The 23720-nt window shown below is 35.7% G+C and overlaps 2 protein-coding genes, 2 long non-coding RNA genes and 3 pseudogenes across 7 annotated transcripts; 1 reads left to right on the top strand and 6 right to left on the bottom strand.

The window, feature by feature from the left end:
- Positions 1-1441: 1441 nt before the first annotated feature.
- Positions 1442-3396, bottom strand: AT4G07950 (DNA-directed RNA polymerase, subunit M, archaeal). The gene is made up of 3 exons (NM_116865.3): positions 3086-3396; positions 2132-2350; positions 1442-1851 (listed from the first exon to the last, which is right to left on the bottom strand). Exons 2-3 carry the CDS (start codon positions 2325-2327, stop codon positions 1727-1729), a joined length of 321 nt encoding a protein of 106 aa, NP_192535.1. The 5' UTR covers positions 2328-2350; positions 3086-3396; the 3' UTR covers positions 1442-1726.
- Positions 3397-4232: 836 nt separating this feature from the next.
- Positions 4233-4473, top strand: AT4G05275. Its single transcript, NR_141857.1, has one exon. It is a non-coding gene; the product is annotated as an other RNA (long non-coding RNA).
- Positions 4474-7127: 2654 nt separating this feature from the next.
- On the bottom strand, positions 7128-8784 carry AT4G07940 (pre-mRNA-splicing factor CWC22-like protein, putative (DUF3245); the record flags this gene model as incomplete). Its single annotated transcript, NM_116864.2, has 5 exons — positions 8532-8784; positions 8393-8436; positions 7686-7785; positions 7524-7531; positions 7128-7362 (listed from the first exon to the last, which is right to left on the bottom strand). Exons 1-5 carry the CDS (start codon positions 8562-8564, stop codon positions 7128-7130), a joined length of 420 nt encoding a protein of 139 aa, NP_192534.1. The 5' UTR covers positions 8565-8784.
- Positions 8785-10060: 1276 nt separating this feature from the next.
- AT4G05255 lies at positions 10061-10334 on the bottom strand. The gene has a single exon (NR_141856.1). It is a non-coding gene; the product is annotated as an other RNA (long non-coding RNA).
- An 883-nt stretch (positions 10335-11217) lies between these two features.
- Positions 11218-12783, bottom strand: AT4G07945 (annotated as a pseudogene; the record flags this gene model as incomplete). The annotated part of the gene is made up of 1 exon: positions 11218-12783.
- Positions 12784-15528: 2745 nt separating this feature from the next.
- On the bottom strand, positions 15529-16199 carry AT4G07944 (annotated as a pseudogene; the record flags this gene model as incomplete). Its single annotated transcript has 2 exons — positions 15529-15627; positions 15717-16199.
- An 802-nt stretch (positions 16200-17001) lies between these two features.
- AT4G07943 lies at positions 17002-17643 on the bottom strand (annotated as a pseudogene; the record flags this gene model as incomplete). Its single annotated transcript has 1 exon — positions 17002-17643.
- Positions 17644-23720: the final 6077 nt, after the last annotated feature.

Raw genomic sequence — 23720 nt, 5'->3', positions numbered from 1 at the left:
TTTTGTCCCCTACACATTACCATAAAAAGAAAGATGGAGTGTGTAGAATTACAAGATAATTTATTATGATGAAATAGATAATTAAAATGTATAGTAAAATTGAATGTGTATGATTAAAATTTTATTTAATACAAATATTTCCAAATTAAATATTAGAAAAAATGTCTGGATCAATATTTACTATTTAAAATTTAAATATTCTTAATGAATATTTGAATAAATTTTTATCTTACATCCGCCTATACACCCGCCTATATAGGCGGACCTTATCTAGTAATTATATATAATGAAGAACTCAAAATAAAGCTCAAAAAAGCTTGTGGGAATTGTTGTGTAATATGAAACAGAAAAGAGATACAAAAATGTGAAAAGAAACTGATGGTTTCCGTTTCATGTGATATTTGCAGTTCTTTAACTAGTTTTTGTTTTCTTTAAAGGCATTGATATTTTGCATTTACAATATGTCAACTTCAAGAAGAGTAATGTGTGAATTACAATGTCATTCTTTAGGAATAAGCTCTAAGATCATGGGTTGGCACAAGCATCCAAGAGCGATCAGGTCTAACCATGCTCTGCCCCAGATATTATCCAAGTGTTAATTAGGAGTGTCCGTCCATCATGTAAGATCGCATCTTTCTTGACAAGCTTCTCTACTATAGGCTTCTCTAGAAGATCATTGACTAAACTGATTGTATAGCTTTCAGAAAGAGACTCAGATTTGGATGTGACAATAACACCATGGTTGGAGGCAATATCGAGAGTGTTAGGCACAGTAACTATGGAAGCTGCCTCTTTAGGGGAGTGATTTTAAAAGCATCAAAACAAGGAAGGACGTCTCCAATAAATAATCCACCTTCACAAATGAAACTCAAAAATCAGCATCCACACATCCTTGTCTGTTTTACATAGCTTAAAAAAGGAAATCACCGTTGTCTTTGAAAGCTTATCTTGCACATGAAGCGGTAGCAAGAATATGATCAAAAAGGAGAGGAACAAGACTATCAGGGTCATGAGCTGCAAGATAAGGAAGTGTGAGGAATACTTTCCATCGTATGAATAATCTAACCTGTCAACACAATGTGTATCTCGGGACCAGGATCAACACCCGATTTCTCATAATGGCGAGCGAGAGAATAAATGGCGTTGAGAGTAGTAGCACCATACCCGATCCGTTTGCCATCTGGATCAAGAACGACCAAAGTCGATAGTGGAGCTAGCTATTCGTCCCATACGTTTAGCTTGCCGGAGCTGCCACTCGTAAAGCTTCGCCTATTCAGAACTAGTTGCTAGTCGGGAACCTAGTGGGATGGCACACCGAGAGCCTTAAGTGGTACCATGACTTGCGAAAAACGGTGGCTAATACAGTTTTTTTCCTCTGCTTAGACATCTTCTTGCTAAGAAGACGAAGAAATGTGAGAAATTGAAATCTGGAGGTTACGTTAACAGAGGAAGAGGAAGAAGTCAAATACCAATGCAATAACAAATACATCGCAGTCTTGATACTAAAAATCTCAAAACAGATCAATTTGCTTACATTCTTCACCTCAAAAATTAAAACTTTGCACAATATTCCAAAATTTTATCGATTGTTTTAAATACAGAAACTCTTGAGCTCTGAGACAGAAAGAACCAGAGTACATAGAGGAACTACAAACTTTGTAATGGTAAAACAAACTCAAAGAAGATTGCAAAATTAGCGGGTACAGAGAAGGTGATGATCATCGGTTCATTCCTCACGCCAAGTGAACTCGCACTTCAAGCATCTATAAAATCTTGATTCTGGCTCATCTGCTGAACGAATCTGCATTGATTTGAAGTACGCCTTGTCGTGGCCACACCTTGGACATGGAGCTGTTAAAACAAAACAATCCCAACATGAGAAAGTCATTGAACAAAAAGTCTACTCTACTCTTTCCCCAAGTGTTTTTGCACTTGCATACCATGAATGATGTAATACCACTTTAGCATTATTGTTTTTGCCCTTTCCATAACATGAGTAATTATGTAACTGATTTCCACCAATCAACTTTAAAGTATTTACGAATTTAGTCGACCAATCAACAGAGCATGGACTAACTAACTAATCACAGTTCTAAATTTAGAATAAGAGAAGACCAGAGACTGAAAATACCTTCTGTTTCAGCAGCTGTGGGTATATCATCTTTAGTAACAACAGGTTCTATAGATTTCTTAACCAGAAGTTGCTTCTTCTTTATCTCAACCCGTCTTTCGATATTGGCAACGTATGGACATGTGGAACAGAAGAATCTCGAACTCCCACCTCCCTCGTAGCGCAACAGATTCCCACATGTGGGACAAAACTCCATCTTCCACCTCACCGATCAATTCGCTGCAAAATCATCCCCCACAAAAATCAATTCATAAAACTATGATATAGACAGATATATAGAGACAGAGAGAGGGAAGGGCTGTTTTTAATACATTGTTCTACTGTGTTCGTGTAACAACCAGTTTTTACTTTAATAGCAAGGCAGGTCATGAAGTAACTTATAATTCAAGTAATCCATTCTTAACCGGAAATAACCAATACTTTTCCATAAATTCAACTTTACATTCATTAGACTTTGGTTTAATAATGAAACCAACTCCAAAATCTAGCAATTTAATAATACCACAATTCAATCCACTGACTTAATAATTCGATCCACTAATCCAATCTATACTCACGAGTGACGACCACATTCTAAACCAACAATTCAATTTTTATTGCCAAGATTGACCACATTTTCAATAGAATATACATATTTAATCAAGTGTGGTGAAATCAACAAACCCAATAGCGAAGCTATTGTTCATACATAAACACAAGCACGAAAGAGAGTTTCTGTAACAACGTTTTGACTTTTGACAAATTTGCATACAGAGTCAACAAAAAGTCGAGATCTTTGTGTAACCAAAAGCATAAGAACCAATCAGAACAGTTAACAATAAAAATGATTAAGCCAGAAAACCTAGAACACAAATTCGTGAAACCCTAAATCTCAGAACAAAATAAAGATCGAATTCGCAAGATTGAACAGATCGACATCATATGAGATCGAAATGATTAAAAAATCGAGCTTACCAGGCGATGCGGGTGGTGTTGGTTACGGAGATTGCGGACGAGACGGCCTAAAGTGGCGGTCTCAGCGGCGGCGATAGATGGAACCTTTGACGGCGATAGATGTAACCTTTGACGGCGAGAGATTGATGTTTGTTTATATATTAAGGCCCATTTGTTTAATTCTCTGGGCATTTAGGCCTCTTTTTATGCTTCTTCTTCTTTTCTTGAGTGTCTTAGGGGTTGATTGGAACAAAAATTAAAAGCCAAAAATTTACTAATCCCACTTTAAGGACTTTATTTAATTTAAAAGCTTTTAAAGTCTATGATTCATAGGCAAACCGACATTTTTGAAGTATCCAAGGAATCTGAGGTAACTGGTTTATTTTATTCTTTTTTTTTTTTCACATAAAAGTTTTTTTTATTAAAAGCATAACATCTTACAATACTTCAAGTACAAAGAGACAAACGCTCAAACCGGTTATTCAAACCCGGTATCAGAGACGGCAAAAAGAAGCCCATTACAAACATAAGCCCAACAATTCATGAAACCACTGGTTGAAGGAAGAGTCGATCATGTCCAGCACAGATACACGTGTCACGAAAGGAGACAATGATGATAACACGTGAGACGTCGGAGTTTTAGGTCATCGTCGGTCAGCCGACATAGTTTGCAACCGAAAGGAATTCTTAGTCACCGGAAAAAGTCGTAACGAGCATCAATACATCAAGGCTCAACAATATCCGATGAACATCACCACCAAATTCAGAGAATCCCAAACAAACTTCGCCGTTAGATCTGCAAAATTGAAATCTTCCATGGATAAACGCAGTTCATGAATTCCGGGATCATCGACTTAAAAGATAAGCTGACAAGGCTTCCATTATTAAACCTAAAAAACAGGAAAGATAAAACGATTCACATGCTTTGGTAAGAAGAAATTAGCCTCAATTACGTTAAAATCAATCCAACGACAACTCCAATCCGCAACTTCAAATCCGATTTTTAAAATTGAGAAAATTAGCTTGAAAATCGAATTAAGCTCTTTAAACAAAGAAGGATCAGAGAATTATGCAGTCAAATCAAAGGATTAAAACGCAAACTAAATCCAAACAAACTAAAGCAAAATGAATCGAGAGAAAACGAAAATAAAAACAAAACCCCAAAGCCAGCCAACCGTCGCTTAAGAAGCCGACGGATGCCAGAAGCAAGCTGACAAACGCTGTGAAAAGCATTGACGGACGGCGGATCGGACATCTCTGCTAACAAAGCCAGATGATGCCGTGAAAGAAGCTGACCAACTACTGCATGAGAAGCCGGTGGATGTCAGACTCAAAGCCAGCGTTAAGAAACTGGACGACGTTAATGGATTTTGTGGAACATCAAAAGAAACTTGGATGTGGCTCTCTCTCTAAAAGATATTAGAGAGATAAGAGAGAGAACTCTCTCACACTCCCGGATGATGGAAAATAAATTAACTGCTTTATTTTATTCAATTCAGGTTCAGTTTTTTAAAGTCACAATGTGAGACTTTTTGGGCTATAAAACAAATAATAAAATAAAATCTGTTTTTCTTTTTTTTTTCTTTTCGTTTTCTCCATGACAAATGAAAAACAATTTCTCTATCAATAAGTAATTTAACTCAAAAATATTTTGATTAATTAATAATCATCTTTCTATTTTCACTTTTTAGAGATCCAGTTTTCATTATTTTTTTGCATCAATTGCATCACAGTGATAGTTCATTGATCCAAAACACCTAATCAGATCTTTATATGGATTAAATATATTTTTTATTTACTGAGATTTGAGTATATTTATCTATTTATTTTATTTTGTATTTTTCTAAAACTTATAATAAATTAATTTTGTTAGTATATTATCACAAAACTCATTTTCAAATAATTCACAATTCTAAATATATATTGTAAAAATAATAGTAACAGTTTCTACAGTTTTTAGTTCCAATCATACTTTAACAGCCAAAGTTTTTAAAGTCAAAGTCTTTACAGCCAAATTCTCTACAACCAAAATTTCTATAGTCAAAGTCTGTATAGCCAAATATAACAGTCGTTACCAATCGACCCCAAATTTTTTAGTATTTCGGCTTTGTAAAATTTCTTGAAAAGTAACCACTACTTCACTTAACGATAGAAGTTAGAACGATCAAGGCATAAAAACCGGAACCAAAGAACCAAACCAAACCAAGCTGAAAAAGGGTTCCGGTTCGTATCAAGATACCACTAAATACTCCTGTTGAATCTCAGTCAAACTATCCATTGGATATTGGATATTGGATATACGGTATACGCAAACCGAAACGGATATCTATGGATACCCAAATCGAACCAAAAAATATTTGGTCAACTCTATACAAAACTACATCTAAGCCAATACATTTTTAAAAAACCTATCACCCAAAAAAGTTTTGTTAATTTTTTAATATTTTGGACCATTATTATTTTGGTAAAAAAGTTTCGGATATTTTTCGTTTCTTTTTTTGGTATTTTGAGTAAAATGATCAAAACCGAACCGATATCTATTAGAATTTGGTAATTTGTCGGCTCTCTTTCTAAGTATCTGAACCGAACCGAAACTTTTTTGGTTCCCTTATGGATCCTAAGAGGCTAGAACAGCATAATCAAACGCCCAAGCCTAATATTTATGTATTAAATTATTATAATAATAATTCAAATATTCGAATTATTACATAAGTTTTACCAAAATATGCAATTAACAAAAATAACGATAAAAAGATACAACCGCAAATAATATTAATAAAAAGTTACGATAAAAAGATACAACCATTCAGAATCAAATAGATACGGCTATAGTTACACAAGTATAACTGTCCGAAAACATAACCATAAATATTTTAAAAATATTTGACAAAAAAAACACGACCGTAAAACAAATTTTAAATATTTTAATGAAAAGTTGCGGTAAAAACGCAACCGTTTAGAAATGCAAAAGACATTTATTGAGATTGTTATTGCTATTAGATTCCAAAAAACTTTGGTTAGATCAAGAATTAGAGCAATTTCTTTCATATTAAAATGATGTATGTAAGTATGTTTATAAATAGTTTAGAGAGTAAAGAATTTGGAGCCATTTTCCAGATTATCATTTTTTAATTCATCATAAAACAAATAATATGTGTGAATGAACAAAATATGGTTAGGAAGAAAGACAAATATATAGAGTTCAAAAATCATAAACATTTAAATAAACAACTTTGTTTATACGGAAAGTAGTGAAAAGAAATGCAAAGAAATATAATGTAGAGACGTAACTTTAAATGAATATATGCAACAATAAAGACACAATCGCAAACTGAAAAGATACAATTGTATTTTGAACAAATATAACTATCAAAAAAAAAAATCGTAAATATTTTAGCAAAATGATGCGATAAAAAAACACAACCCTAAACTGAAAAGATATGACTGTAGTTGAAAAAACATAACTGTCAAAAAAGATAACAATAAATAATTTAACGAAAAGATGCAATAAAAAGCCACAACCGTAAATATTTTAACAAAAAATTGCGATAAAAAGACGCACGCAACCATTTATCTGCGAAAAGATACTATTGTAGTCAAACAAAATAACATTCAAAAAAATATCATAAATATTTTAACGAAAAAATGTGACAAAAAAAACAGCCGTAAAAACATAAACGTATATATTTTAACGAAAATTAGGATAAAAAGACGCAACCGTTTCAGAAGTGCAAAAGATATTTGTTCAAATTGGTATTATTATTAATTACGGTAATTAAATTACCTATTTTCGATTTACGTTAGAGAAGGTTTTTCTTCATTTCTGATATTGTTTCCAAAATGACGGATCTTTAGAAATGGTCCAAGTGATATCGGTATGAATCTCTTTATTTTCTGGTAGAGTATTATATGGAGAATATTCTAAGTATCATATATCAAAGACGTAGAGATTTTAAAGTTATACAATAAAGCAAAAGCCATATGATTTATGTAAAATATCTGTTGCGCAAAAAGAAATAGATGTCAAGGCCATGACTTTTAACCATATTGTACATCACAAACTCTAATGAGGCGTACTTGTATTTTTCTTTTTCATACCAAATGCTTGGCTTTTGCTTTCTGATTCATCACCATCCTCATTGTCATCACCGGCATTCTTACTAGAACCAGCAGATTCTGCAACCAATCTTGCATTTTTTCTTTTCCCTGCAGCAAACTTGGCTTCTAGTTTCTGATCGAGAGGGTCGTCTGAGGGTCTACGCTTTTTTTGTCGTGACACTTGAGCACCAAGTCCAAGCCTAACATAGAGGTTACAACGATACTTATATTCAGCTTCCGTTTCTCAAACAAAATGCCAATTAACATGTAAAAAGATATTTGCGTTCATCTGTGTGGCCGTTCTTCTTGTGCAATCTCAATAGGATCATCCTCTGTGGGCCTAGTCATATTGGCAACCTACTTCTCAGCCTGCAAAACGCACAAACTCAAAGCAGTGAGATTGAAACCAAATTATATGAACGCAAGTTAGCAACTTACAAATATATCTCATTGCTAAAAAAGAATATCTAGATTTTAGCTTTGATTCAAGGATTTTTGTGCTTCAAGGAGGAAAAAATCTTACAAGTTTAGTTGCCTTGTCTGTTTTAAGAATCTGTGTTGGTCCCTTCTTCTTTTCCGTTTCCGTTGTCATTGCTACTAGAGTATCACCACCACCCAAGTTCCTACAGTCCCAGAAGTGATATGCTTACTTCACTTACTGCAGTAAGACAAGTTCATAGGCGAGTTTTTCAGTAAGCTCTTATTAAATAGTAGTATTATTGGCCAATCACTAGTTGAATGCAACAAGTTAACCCAAGAAGTTGTTATAGTTTCGAAGACAAAAGCAATGTTCGTGCTCTTTTCACAAACTTTTTGAATTGGTCCCTAAACCTAATCCCTAATGAGAGAATAGCAACAAGTGAAGATTTTTGTGGTTTAAAATTCACTATAAAAAAAACTCCCCACTGAAATTATGTGACACAACTTCATCACAAATGGAATCAATTCTACTACCTAAAACATCACAACACGCTCCGATTAATTTAGGTGAAGTCTCTAGGAGGTAAGACATCGTATAGAGAATGAAGCTTAACGCGGATCAACGACGATCTTAATCTGCAATGGTTTAGATTAACCGATCAAGATTATTATATTCCAATAATAATCCATGATTTAATCTAATAACCAAATTTTAATCTCAATTAAATAATTTGGTATATTTTCAATTGAATTAAATCGACTTTGGTTTAATAATAAAACCAACTCCAAAGTCTAGCAATTTAATAATACCACAATTCAATCCGCTGACTTATTTTCCTACCTCCAGGCCATTCCTGAAAACAAACAATGAGAACAACAAAAGAACACTAATCAGAAACACTAATGGACTCATAAACCAATAGAAGAAGCTTAATATTGAGTTATTGACCTTACACCGCTCGTTCCACGAATCCTCAAACATGTCAATGAACCCATTTGCAAAATAACCAAGTCCGGTTCTATTGTGAGTCAGTTTCCTGAAAGCTTCGTACTGCTTCTTGCAAGTGGTAAATTTGCTCCCAAATTTTTTCCATTGATGTCTTACCCCATACACTTCATAAAACTTATCTATTATGGACTGTCTCCCAGCCTCATTCACAATGTGTTTTCTTATATTTCCTTTAAGCTTCTCATCAAATCTCAGTTGAAGATACAAACGAGTTTGCTCATCACTCCAGGCAAGACTCTTAGTTTCATATATAAAAAATCAAACTAAATTACAGAGAAGCATTAACTAAATATGAGTTTAGAGGGGAAGATACTCACATCACTACCATGGATAGTTGACATTGATAGGTGAGGTAAACAAGCTGATAGAATTCAATACTGCAGCTGCATAGATAAAGTCAAATAGATTAGTATAAGATGATATGCAGTTTACGAAAACAAAAAGGAAAGTGTTATGAAAGATGATTCTAAAGAGACACAATTGACTCAATATATAAACCAAGACTCTGCTTAAATAACAATGAACAATAAAGAAGCCACTCACAATAAAACTGTCGTTGAATGAACAAAGACGTGAACAACTCCAAAGACTTGCTCTCCTACACGAACAAAGCTGAAAACGAAACAACAAAACAAAACCCTTTAATACAACTAGAGAAGAGACCATAGAAACGACATTATCAAAGCTGAAAGCAGCAAAACTTAAAGAACCTCTGACTTCTCTTCTCCACAGACCAAAAGAAGATTTGATAAAATCTCAAACCCACAAAGAAAAAAAAAACTTTTGATTTATCAGAAATTACTACACCAAAATCGCCTTTCAAATAACCAACTCTATAGAAATCAACATAATCTCAAACTACTAACATGTACAAACACTAAGCAACAAATCATGAAGTAGAAAGAACCTAAGAGCTCAAATTGTTACAGAAAGATACAACCACAATAGAGACTCATGGCAAAAACCTCACTTACAAGCTGCTTAAGATTCTCATAGAGATGGTCTACACATAATCTTAAGTGTTGAATTCTTAAAAGTCATAAAAACATAAAAGTCTACACATAAGCGTATTACTCATTCAGACCTTAAGCTTAGCTCGCGGATCAAAGTCAAAGTCAGTAAGAGTTAAGAAGGTTGCACAGAAACAGAATTAAAGAGTCAAGATGATTTTGGTAGCAACAGAATTACATCAATCAGACTAGGAATGCTGCAGCAACAACAACATCCTGATGAAACAATTAATGAGTAAAATCAGCAACAAAAAAACACAGTTACTAGTAACGTCTTTAGAATTAACAACAAGACTTAACATAGTTACAATTACTCACAACAAGACTTCAAATAAAACGCAATAGATTTTTCCTAGAATCTTACCAAAGAGTTGGAACTCAAAATCATATACATATATAGACAATGTTAGAACATGTCTGTGTCAAATGGCCCATAGGTCTAAGTCTTAAGTCAATGACTATTCGTACAAGCATGAGAAAAGCCAAAAACTAAAATTATGATAGCAGAAGAACATGTTATAGCAAAGAACATCATCAGCTTTATCCTACTCATAAACGGAATCAAGAAGAAATTGACGATAAAATAAACGAACTTACAATCTGGAGAATCCTAGATGGGTAGAGATGGAGAAAATTATCTGCGAGAGAGAAACCCTAAGGAGTCGTGGCGGGATGGCTAATAACATAGGTACATAACTCACTAGAAATTATATTGGGCTTTAATAGGGCTGTTAATTTTTGGTTTCCTTTATATTGGCCATCTAATTTGAATCTCGATCGAAAATTGTTATCGACTACTAATTATCTTTGAGAAAATCTCACTATCCTTACTAAATCTATATATACATTTTAATAGAGTTTTTGGAGGAAAAATCCTTAAAATAAATATTATTTAGTTTTTAGTGCTTACAAAATCTATTTTAAGAAGATATTATCTTAAATTAATATTTTAATTAAATATTATTTTTATGAAATTACATTCAATTAATTGCTAATTTTATAAACACTCTTTACCTACATTAAATTTAAATATATAATTTATCTTTCACTTTTATTTGTTTTTATATCTAATTTCTTTTGATTTTACATAAAACTAGGACTCAGACCCCCGACGATGTCGTTAGAGGAATATTCTAAATATGATTATATGTGATTTTTTAAAAAACAAATAACATATTATAAATTTTAGTAATTATTTAAGAAAATAATATATCTATATATATAATTAAATGGAATAATAACCCTCAATAATTTTACAAAAAAATGCAATGAAAAAAAATATTGCCAAAAAAAAAGATATTGCCAACGAAATTGACTTGTGTAGCTAAAGGAGGATATAGCGGAAACTCTCCACTATCTGAAACAAATTGTCTGCTTCAGTGACCTGAAAATATCAAGCAAGGAAGAGAATTTAAAGTTGGAAACATCATTGAAACACTAAAGTCTTTAAAACTGATAAGGAAACCATACACAGAACATACAAACTACAAGCTAAGATCTTTGCAATGAGAATGATACTACAAAAGTTATCTTTTTTTTGTCATCAGATTTTATTTAGAGCTCAAAAGAGCCAATTCTGAGGAAAATTGTTTACAAAAAAGATATGAAGCGGTTCAGTACGAATTGTCCGCCTTTACACTTGCAGTTCGAGAAATTAAAGATAAAGAAAATCTTGTGAATTCTTCCTTATCGGTCTTGAATTCCTCCAAATAAGTTGAAAACGCTGGCCATTTGGTTGGGAAAGACACCATCTTCACCAGGTCTGAACAGTCTGTAAAAAATGCTACTTCTTGGTTGTCGGCACCAATCATACACTTCATCGCCAAGAGTAGAGCTTCGACTTCTGTATGGAGTGGAGAAAGACTTCTATGAAGATTAGCAGCTCCCATGGTTGGCGAGTCTCCATTTGATGATATGCAAAACCACCCTAATCCAGAAAACTTATCGCTTCATTTTCAAGATCCGTGCACAAAACAACGAAAACCAGAATAAATATTATCGTGTGATTTATTTTGAACCCGAATTTGTTTTTCCGATCCCATGAAACCCTTATTTTTGGTATTGAGCTAACTGCCATGATTGTGCCTCTTTTTCTGCTAAACATAATACGTCTAACGGATCTTTATCCACATTTTCAAATATTTTCTCGTTCCTTGCTTTCCAAATATACCACATTTTCCATGGAAATGAAGATGAATCAAATTCTGAAGGTATTCTTGAGAATAAGTGATCCAAATTCATAAAAATAAAATCCGTAGAAAAAATTCCTGGAACCATAGGAATCTTTGAGAGAGCCCATATATGTCTCGCCGGATGACATTGGAAAAGGGTATGGTTTATTGTTTCCGTAATAGCGATACATCTGACAAATCATGTATCACAATTTATACCTCTTTTATGTAAATTCTCTGTGACAGGGACACAACCTGACAATGTTTGCCACAAAAAATGGCGTAACTTAGGTGGACATTGCACTTTCCAAGCATGTGCTTTTAGAACGTTTATTTCATAGCCAATGAAAGATGAATTATCCTCCAAGTTTTCTAACCTTGCTCTATGATAACCAGATTTAACTGTATATTTTCCAGATTTTGTGAAATGCCAACCTAGAGTATCCTCTTTTGTTGACGCACCCAAGTGCAATGCACTTATTAGTTTGACATCTTCCGGATCAAAAAGCTCCTTCAAGAGATCATTATTCCAAAAATTTGACCGGCTATTTATTAAATGTTGGACTTTTAAAGATGGGTCAATAATTGAACCATTACTTATTGCTAGTCTCGGGAATTGAGCCGGAATCAACAGATCCTTCCAAACTGAGATGGATGCCCCTGAATCGACTCTTTTAATAAGTCTTTTATTAACCAGAGATCTAGCTGAACAAATACTTCTCCATTTATAAGACGGAGAGTATGATTTTATATTTTCAAAGGATTGGATTTCCGATAATATCTCCTTTTGAAAACCTTTGCAAAAAGAGAATCTGGAACCGTTATCAAACGCCATAACTATTTCGATAGTAGAGCTGAATTAAAATCATCTATACTCCGAAAACCTAAACCACTTTCCAATTTGCTACTACACAAATTGTTCCAAGCCATTCAGTGCATACCTCTAGATTCACCATTCGAACTCCACCAAAATCTTGCGACCGCACTTATCTAAATTAATCAATTCCACATTGGATTCGATAGTTGATTATCGCTCTCACTTGTTTCAGCTTTGAGACACATAAAAGAGAACCATATTAGGTAGAAGCTTTCAGGTTTCAACAACAATACTTCATACATAGAAAAATTGAGATAACAGTAAAGTAAAGCATAGGGGCAGAGAGATAGAACCTATTAATATGGAAGTCTAGTCTTAAATAAGTCTTAAGCAATAAGCAATAAACTTGTTAACAAGAAGCATCAAACTAGTCTACACATAATCCAGATTGTAATAATGCATCTAATCCAAGTAATATCATCACATCAAGTAATATCATTGAGTTATCATTGAGCATAGACAAATCTTCTACACAATCTGGCTCAATATCATAAGCTTATTCTACTGTGTTCAATATAAGTTTAATCTATGTGAATAGTCTTATGAAAATACAAACTTGGACAATCATTTTAAACACTTATCCAATCAAAGAGGACAATACCCACCAATCAAAAACACGTGCAGAAAGTAAATTTTCTACTAAAAAAGCGAAGTACACAAGAAGAAACTGATCCACAACAATCAATCTAACTTTGTCCAAAACGAGAGAGATAGAAGGGGAAAGTGAGAGAGAGAGAACGTACGAGAAGAAACAAGGAAGAGTGGATTAAGGTAAGAGATAGGAGTGGCTTCCTGCGAGAGATACGGCGAAGAGCTCCGGCGAAGTAAATGTCGAGGAATGAAGTAGAAGTAGCCGCCGTCTCTGTTAGGGTAAGGTCGAGGAATGAAAGAGAAGTAGGTTTAGGTTTTGGTGTAATTGTTTTAATTAGGTAGGGGTATATATGACAATTGAGCTGTCGTTTAGCCGTAAGAGGAACTCGGGAATATCTAAACCTAAACTAAACAACCAATTTGAAGAAGAGGAGAGAGACAATTGAGCCGTCGTTGTTGTATGGTTGCAGTTACCGTCGTGACGTTGCCGCTTTGTGTTGAGTTGATGAGTGGTTGTTGAGTGCGTAAGCAAATTGGGATCTGTGATGAAAAGATAAATCAAACTGGAGCAGGGGGAGTAACACGTCGTAGGAATTGAGGTTGAGAACAAAGCGTAAAAGAGAGAGAAATGGGAGGCCTGAGAGTAAGACGTGAGGAGAGAAGAGAAGACAGGACGACACTGAGGTAGTGGATAGCATTGGTGAGCCCTTTTGGTCATGTCGTAGCTGTGGAGAGCCTTGAGCGTTGTGGTGGAGCAAAGCCGAAGTAGATCATGGGTGTATAAGAGAAGAATAAGAAAGAGTAAGAAGGAATTAAATGCAATGTGGAGGAGGCAAATTTGGAGGCTCGTGGAAACCATAACTGAAGTTGTGCCGGAAAAGTAAAGGTACTGACGCGTTCATTACCAACCTAGAAATCCAAAGCAATTAACGAAACTATGATCCAAGTTATATTCAAGGAGTTATGGTCGTTGCTTTCCGGCCAAACAATTCTAAACAACTGTCAAAATCCAGAAACCCTAGAGAGCAGTTCCGAGAAGGCTGAGTCAGAACAACGTTTGGAGCTTGACACGTTATCCGATCTAGACAGAAATTTTTGGAGTTATTGATGACTCTACTAGCTAAAGATGCAACGCTGGGATCCTGATTATAAAGGTTACTTATTGAGTTATCTATATGTTTCCGAGCCAGTTCATTATTTAGTGAAAAGGTGATAAGTTCTTGTTTGATTTGGTAAACTGAGGTTTGATTGAGCTGAAGCTTTGTAGGAGCATTCATGGTGTTTCGATCGGTGTGTTGGTCATTGGAGAACCAAGCTGGAACCTTGTGTTTATGAAGTATTGACTCCAACAAGTTAAGGCTAAGGTGAACACGAGTTTGTGTCTTCTTTCATATCTATACTATTAATTGGGGAGAATTAGATAAAATATAACCAAGTTGTAGAATATTACATAGGATGCATTAGTTTTTTAAAAAAATTTTAGAAGATAAACAAAAATCAAAAAGGGTAAATTGGTAATATACAAAGTCGGATACACGCGGATCTTGGTCTAAATTAATCAGGTCATGGAGCGGATATTGGGCGGAACTATTCGTATCATGGAGCGGATCTTGGTATCTATCCATTGGGCCAGAATTAAACCAATTTCAATATAAAAATCAAACAAAATCAATTCTTTTAGGAAATAAAGTAATTACAAAATTAATTAACTTACCATACTCCACATTTGATGGAGTTTAGAAAATAATCATTTAATGTAAGAAATTTTTAAATATTTGCATGTTTATCACACACTAATCATCTCTTCTTTTCTTTTTTACTGCTTTATCGTTTTCAATTTCAAATATGGCTGATGAGATGTATTTTGGTTTTGCTATATCTAAAATGAGGATGGGTTGAACGATATTTTGAAAGAAGCTTATTCAAGTACTAACATTACTTACAATTTAATTTGCGGGCAACACCCTTTGACCATGTTTTATTTCCATGGATTGTCAAAGTCAAATGTGGTTTTCACGTTTTTATTACTAAATCAAGTTTTTGTGTACTATATCGTGTACGGATAAGCAGACATATCATAAAACTTAAACTCCATTCATTCAAAAGCGAGAAACATAAAAATGACATACAGTTTATATAAACGGAGATTCAGAAGATAAATAAACTTGAACATGGAACAAAGTTGGAACGAATCATAAAACTTAAATTGTTGAACGAAGCATACACATGTGTTGCAAAATATGTGTGCACCCGTCATATCAAAAAACTTGAGAGTAGAGCCGAGTAGCTTATACCTTAGCAGCTTCGCATCTAGTAGAATATAGCAATCTCCCTGGCGTACCAGTAGAAAAAACAAACCATGCAGCCATGACTGAACATGCAACAGCCTACACAACTCGGCGTGTGGACAAACCTCCAAGACCGTTCCCTAGTGGCGAACAGCCTTAGTGTGAAGCTAGCTGATGTGATACATCACCATCTCTCCAACCGTGTGGCCTGCTTCAAGGGTGAGTGTCATTTCCCAGAACTTCTCGCTACGGAACTTCTCGCAAAGGAGGAAATCCAAGTGATTACCGGTACACGTAAGGAACAAACCGGTGGCAAAGCAAGCAAAGGGATCAGAAAGTGCGACCGTTGTCATGAGCGAAAGGCCCTGAGCTACTGTGACGAAGTTGCTCGCTTGGCGAACACCTTCAAGGTAAACCGCCGGGATTGGTCCACGTTCTAGCAGCAGCTCGAAGTAAGGGCGGAAGGTAGAATCCGGTTGGAGCAAAGTCGGCCACGTCATGAATTCATCAATTGCAAGGGTGTTGATGTCACAAGTGTAGACTAAGTTCCTTAGCGTCTCTATGGGAGTTTGGCTGACTGGGAGGTAGTTGACAAGTATGCTTATGGGGTTTGGCAATTGGATTCCTAGATACAACTCGGTTGGAGGCTTTAGTGGAGGTAGGAAAGGCATGGTTTTCCAAATGAGGAGGTTTAAGACGGATTCGTGTATTCAACTAAGTGTGTTTGACATGAGTTTTAAAGGGAAGAATAACCATCAATGTAAGTGGTTGGGTAACGTTGATGTATATTTAGTGCATAATCTTAGTAAGTTTTAAATTAAACAAAATACTGTGTACCTCTCATAATCGCGCCGTGTACGTCTATAAAGTACTCATTAAGTTTTCTGACACAAGGTTGAGTTGACGTCTGTTTGTATTGTATATAAGGGGAACAATATGGCTTCTTGTATATTGCTATATTAAGGGGAACACATTTACTAAATCTTCTTTTAAATAAACAAAACTAACTTATTTTATCTGCCAAATCACTTGAGTACGTTACTTGGGAACCTTGAACGTCTAATAGGAATATTAATGAGAGTTGATAGAGGTCACTTCTATGGTGTATTTGATAGCATGTAATTAATAAGGAGCAAAATCTTCTAGAAATGGGTTATACCACGTCAAATCAAATTTTCTTACGTCTTCATTTACTAACTATCTCATCACTCGCTTGGTTATCTTTCTAGTTTGAAATAAACGATGCCAAGTGTACAATAGCTTATAGCGTCTACGTAGATATTTTCTTATTTTATTATTCTTATGTGTTAACCATGTTTCTTATTATAGTACTTTGAGTTAGTAAGTTTGGAGATTCATAAAAAGTGTTAATTATTAAAAACAAACTTCCACTACTGATAATCAACGTACAGAGCTCACATATTATTGCATGAAACACTTATAAATATGACAAGATCGTTACGAATGTGAGAACTACAGAATCTGGCTAATCCGTTTGGCACACCACCAGATGTAACATTCGTTGCAAAGATTATTGAAGAGTCCCGATCTCATGTAACACATCATCGCGCAATCAGGAGTACGAATGTCACCACATTCCGGGTACGAAAAGCTTTTAGCGTATGTATATTTTAAAGTATTACCATATTTCTTTATTTCTTCTAGCACCTCTTCACAAATGTCACGTGTATCCTCTGATTCTAAAGCATAATGGTTGCTTCCGAAGAGCCGAAAGTAGACACCACCCATGTGAGCATTACCGGCACATATGTAAAGAATTGCGCAGGCAAGGGTTGCAGCGGCGTACCTAGGGACAATTCGCTCTAAATGTAGGATAGCTGCCTTAATGTCAGACTCATGTGTAACGAGACGCAGTCCTTCATGGTAAATAGCCGTCAGGTTACCAGCCTCTAAGCACCGTTTAAAGAAGGGTCTATAGCGACATTCGGAGTTGATGTCATTTGGATCGTGGCCAGCTGCGTAGAAGTCATCGGGATCGTCGCACATGCTGAAAATGTTTGCATCTTTCAGGACATCCGGTCGGTAGACTATGTTTCTTCCATGAGGCCCGGATTTCAACATAGGTCTGAGGTACCACCAACATTTGTCAGCCATTTTCTTGGCTATCTTCGCTAGCCAATCATCAGGTATATTTGGGTTTGGCATATTTAGGAATAAGGTGTTTCAACATAATGAAATTCCAACACTTAAATAAACATCATTGAAGATATGGTTGGATAAGTTATGGTTGTATTTATTGCAAAGGACGGAACTGATGATGCATATTCATATTGTCAAATCAACGTAATAGTATTCCATATATGATTTTTTTTGTTCTTATGAGCAACCTCTTAAAAAAACAACCTAAAAATAGAGGTGTACGTAAATGTGTACGTTGAAGTGTACGTAGCCTTTATCTGTGGCATCATCCATATGTTAATATCTACATTTCTGAAACAAACCAAAGACGTTATCTGTTTTATTTAGTAGATGCACAATGTACGATGATGTGTACGTCGAAGTGTACGTAGACTTTATATGTAGCAAGTGTACGTGCATATGTTAATATCACCATTTCCGAGATAAACCAAATACCTTATCTGTTTTATTTGGTAGATGCATAATGGACGTACATGTGTATTTTGTAGTGTACGTAGACTTTATCTGTGGCAAGCGTACGCCCATATGTTAATATCCACATTTCCGAGACAAACCAAAGACCTTATCTGTTTTATTTGGTAGATGCATGTGTACGTAGTTGTGGACGTTTAGATTTTAATCTCCACAATTTACAATTACTACGGAAACTAAATATCATTTGACTATTCTGCGGAATAACTAATCCGGAGAAACATAACACACCTTGCCAATTTCTGAAGCATTAATATAATTTGAACATAAACATAAACAATATAGTAGAAGCCGTAATATAATTTGAAACATCACATAGCGGATAACATAAACTAACACATGAAGTAGAATGGAATAACTATAGCATTTGACTAACACGCCTAGCACACGACCAGATGTATCAGCGGTTGCAAACGTTTTGGAAAGCTCCAAATACCATGTAACAATAGAAGGCGCATGGAGGCATACTAATTCCATGGCTGGTATGATAACAGAAAATAGGACCATATGTATTACTGTATGGAGGGTGAAACTTCTTTATTTCCTCGATGAACTCATCACCCAAAACTCGAGTGGCAACCAAGTCAAATGGATAATGGTTGCGGGTGAAGAGCTGTAGAAACAAGCAGCCCATATAATCATACCCAGCACATATGAATACAATGGCGCATGCAAGTGTTGCATTTGCTCGTTGTGGAGCATGACGCTGTAAGAGCTTGATGGCTCCATTGATGTTTTTTTCATGCGTTAGAACACGAATACCTTCGTAATACACGGCCGTGGGATTGTTAGCTGCAAAACACCTTAAGAAAAATGGTCGATAGCGGCCTTCATCAGCGCTTCCGGAAGGATTGTGGCCACCTCTAGCTTGGAAGTCATTGGGTGAGCTACACAAGGTGAGAATATTGGCATCTTTGAGGACATCTGGACGGTAGATGATAATAGGTTTGTAGTCAATTATCCTAAAACATCAATCATGTCGTTGTAGTATTTTAGGTTGTCAATCCAAATGGGTGTGATGCTAACAATCAAGATGTGATCATAAGTCACTAAGTCAAGCCAAGCAATAACAGGTTTTGGTGTTCTAGCAGTCCTAAGTGCACATGCAGAAAACAGAAAATCAGGCAGATACAGTAAAACACTCGACCAACACAACTCGTTGCAGAGCACTGGGTGTGGTCGAGTGACTGGTCGAGTAACATGCAGTAAACGAAACAAAGATACTCGATTGCACAGTCTGTTGCCAGTCAACTGGGTGGTCGAGTATTAGGTCGAGTAACAGGAAAGAATTATAGAAACTAATCAACAGATGACAAGATGCAGTAAACAACAGTAGAGTAAACAAAGAAATCAATCACATAAAGAATTCCCGAGGATGGGGTGATTGAGTAGTTTCGTTTCCTCAGTTTACAGGTGATTGACATGCTCAATAAATTATCCCTAGACAACAAGTTCATTAACCAAATCTAAGTGCCACCGCAACAGAGACCCTCAAGTTAACCTAGTCCCAGACTCAATCACCATTGACGAGAGCTAACCTAACAGACATTACGAATCAACAAGTTAAAGCCAAAACGCTCACTGCAACCAATACCTTGGTACAGAGCCACGAATCTCTAGAATTAGTGGTTCAGACATTTCATCGAACACCTTTTGAACGCGGAAATGTCTGGGCTCAAATTCCAGTTGATCAGAAAGCAATAGGCATTAAGAACAACTAATCCAGAAGGGATCTATCAATCAAACTCAACCACCTAGCATACTGAGAATTCTAAACTACTCTAACCCATCCTCAGAAACCTATTCACTACTCAGACATCATTGTAGAGAACATAAACGTTGAATAGAATGAAAACATGATAACAACAGAGTAATAGCAAGGTGATAACAAGATGAACAACAGTAAACAAAATCAAGAACAAAATGCTGAATACTGAATAGATTAAGAGAAATCCGGATTACAAAATGTCAAGAGCACAATGTATGCGGAAAATAAAACTTAGCCCTACGAAAATGTAAAGTATATGCTACTTATAGCGAAATATTTCTGAAACCGTAATACTCAAAACGACGCAGTATTGGGACGGATTAAGAACAGTACTCGACCCAGGTGGTCGAGTGAGAGGTCGAGTGATTAGTTGGAGTCTTCTTTTCTTCCTTGTGCTCGAGTGTCTGGTTGAGTGCGAAATGGAGAAGACTCTGAAGCTGGCAATCGAGTATGTTGTCGAGTGATGGTGATGGTGATACTCGACTTCGTGGTAGAGTGGTGTGATCGAGTGATGGTCAGGTTGTGGAGGTGATGATACTCGACCTGGTGGTCGAGTGAAGTGATCGAGTGACTCTCATGGTGGTACTCGGCCAGGTAGTCGAGTGGTGAAGTCTTCTACTCGACCAGGGGGTCAAGTGGCCCTTTGATGTCGTGGAGCATCTGCTCGACCTGGGGGTCAAGTGGTTTGACATGATCAGGTCCGCTTCTCCCAATTAGCTCGTCAACAGCTCCAAATCACCTCAAATCAACACAAATATGCAACATGCATGCAAAACTATCCTAAAAATGTAGAGTGATGACAAATGGTATAAAACAGTGGTGATATGATGCAATAATGATAACAAATGGATGCTCAAAACATGTAAAATGCACACTTATCAACTCCTTGAAACTTAGTATTTACTTGCCCTCAACCAAACAATTAAGAACAAGCTAGAGGTGAGGTTTGAAAGAGGAGACTCAGAGCCAAAACACCAGATAAACCAGATGAAATCAATGTCTAAGTTGATAGTTTTAAGCTGCGATATGATCGAATTCTACTCAAAAACGTTAGCCATGCCTTGTTAACAATCAATCCGACTCATATGCTCGACCTACACATGTTTTCAAATCTACCAATCCCTTTAACATTCATTAGTTTTGGAACGTGAATCAAGCAATGCATCATCAATGAACTCATTTGGCTAAGGTAAAAGGTCAAGAGACAAAGATGGTCCCTTACAGAATAGGCTTCAGTAACAAGGGATCTCTCAAAAAATGATTAAGCTTTAGTAGAATGCTAAAGGTAAGTCTCAAGCTATGCATACATAGATAAGATCCCATCTACCCAGAGTATATCAAATGAAGTTCTAATGGTAATCTCATCTCCAATCCCAATATAAAAACCTAACTCTACCCTTTGCATTCATAAATCTTTTAAGCCCTTTTTCTAATCATTCTTTTCTTTTCTCTTTACTCTAGGAGAAACTTTCTCAACACTTTGATACATCTAGCTGATATGGATTTCTTTAACAACTAAGGTTCTTGTTTTTAAAATTTTAAAACCGAGGGCTTTTGCCCTTCTTTAATAACTAACAAAATCTCTTTCTTTTCTTTACAAATCCCAAAACCTTTACTAGACTTTTTCTGCTTCTTTAGCTTACTTCACCTAGAGTCTTTTACCTTTTCTCATCAATAAATCAACCCTTTTTTTTTTCTTTTAAACACATCCCAACCCAAAGTATAAGCGCCCACCTAGTCCTATCTAGTCCGAAAAATGCGAACTAGAACTACATGAGACACTATCTCTGTCGTTACGAACATAACACTTTATACCAAGCTTAATCGGAATAAGACCTCACAAACACTCACAAGTGATATAGGGCTTGAAAGAAAGTCTAGGTTTGGGTTCGGGTTAACTACTCTAATAAGGAGAGTCAGCTACTTGGATTAAGAAGAGTGATCAAAATGAATAAGAAAATCCAAGTATTTTAGGGTATCCATGAGTTCAAATTTGATGCAGACATGATAATTAAAGATCAGATTCAGGTTCAAATTGATAGGGAATGGTATCAGATTATGACAGTGAGGTCGAGTAGAGCAATCTAGGCATGGTTCAATTTTACTTCAGTTTCATTGACTACGCAACAGACAACTAGCAACGAGGGCACTGAGTTTATCCGGTGAACCAAAATGCTTACAAGGCTATGTCATCATTATCCCTTATGCATATGCAACAATCCTAAATGAAACACTCTAGACTCGATCCTAAATGTAATGCAACTACATGAACACTCTGTTTTTGTGAAATCATTTTCTGAAATTTTTGAAATTTTTTTGGTTTTTCTATGCCTTAGATGAATGTAGACTCAAGAATATATACAATGCAACACACACTTCCTGAGCCCTCCCCCAAACATAAATCACAGAGTCCACTGTGTGACTAAACTTGGAAGAGATACTCATGACAAATCCAATCACAGAAACAAAATAAAGAACAAATTACAAGAGATGATATAATACAATGGTGAAGTGAGGCACTTACCTTAGTCGAAGAATGAACAGAGTTGGTGATACAAGGGTTTTGTGTGTGTCAATTCCCTAAATGCATCTTATGTCATTGCAGCATTTAAGGTATCAATCCAAATGGGTGTAATTGCTATCAATCAGGATACGATCAGAGAATACTAAGTCAAGCCAAGTGTGAATAGGTTTGGTGTGTTTCTACTAAACCTAAGCAACAGGTTAACATGCAATTAAATTCAGAAACAAAACTACACTAAGCAGAAAATAAAGAACTCAAATAGCAAAAGCGGAAAGTAAACCAAGCACTAGGTAAAGCACTCGGTCGAGCAAACGAGTAAACAGGTCGAGTACAATACTAAAAACACCAATTTTGCACGAGACGAACAGAGTACTAAAAACACGAGTTTTGCACAAATAAACGAAACAGAGCTCTTAAGAATGGGGTGATTGGTCTTAGTGGACTCCTCAATCCATTAGCTAACTAACAAACTCAATCAAGCTATCCCTAGACAATAGATTCAAAACCAAATCAATCCACTTTCGTGACAATGATTCTCATAACTTTAGAACTTCCTAATCTCAATTTTCATTGATGAAACATAATAAAGCAGGCTTTAAACACCAATCTATTAAAGTCAATAAGCAGTCTAAACATCCAATGTCTTGGGCTAGAATCTACAAATCTCTGAAATTAGTTGGTTCAGACATTTCATCAAACACTTATTAGGTGGAGAAAGTCTGAAATCAATTTTCAATTGATCAGAAAGAAAATAGCATTAAGAACTCCTAAAACAGAAGGGAATCATGCATTTATAAACTTAGCTAGCTAAAGAAAAGAGGAATCCACCTAAACCTAACCCATCCTCAAGAACTCTGAAGAAGACTACTCAAGAACAATGAAGAACATCATAGAACAAAACCCAGAAAATTCATAAAACCCAGAAATCATTAGAAACTTAAAAAATGATAGATCTCAATGAGATAAACAAGTTTCCAGAAGAAATGAAATCCAAATTCTCAACACAACAACCAGAAAATGCAAAAGAAATCTAAGAACCCTAATATCCAGCAGACAAAACAAAGATATTTTGGGCAAAAACATAAGAGGTCTATTTATACGCAATCCTAGGTTGCCCTAATTGGGAATAAGACAAAATAGGAAAGTCGGCGCAGGAGCGCTCGGCCCTAGGCCGAGTAGAAAAGCCGAGTGGCTTGGTCTTGGTCACATAGCTCGGCTCTTGGCCGAGTGGCTTGGTCGAGTGGCTTCTCTTCTTCCTTAAATGTACCA

Source organism: Arabidopsis thaliana, chromosome 4 (assembly GCF_000001735.4).
Source record: "Arabidopsis thaliana chromosome 4, partial sequence".
Lineage (NCBI taxonomy): Eukaryota > Viridiplantae > Streptophyta > Magnoliopsida > Brassicales > Brassicaceae > Arabidopsis > Arabidopsis thaliana.
The sequence above is the reverse complement of the archived record's forward strand: the minus strand, read 5'-3'. Positions and strand labels throughout refer to the sequence as shown.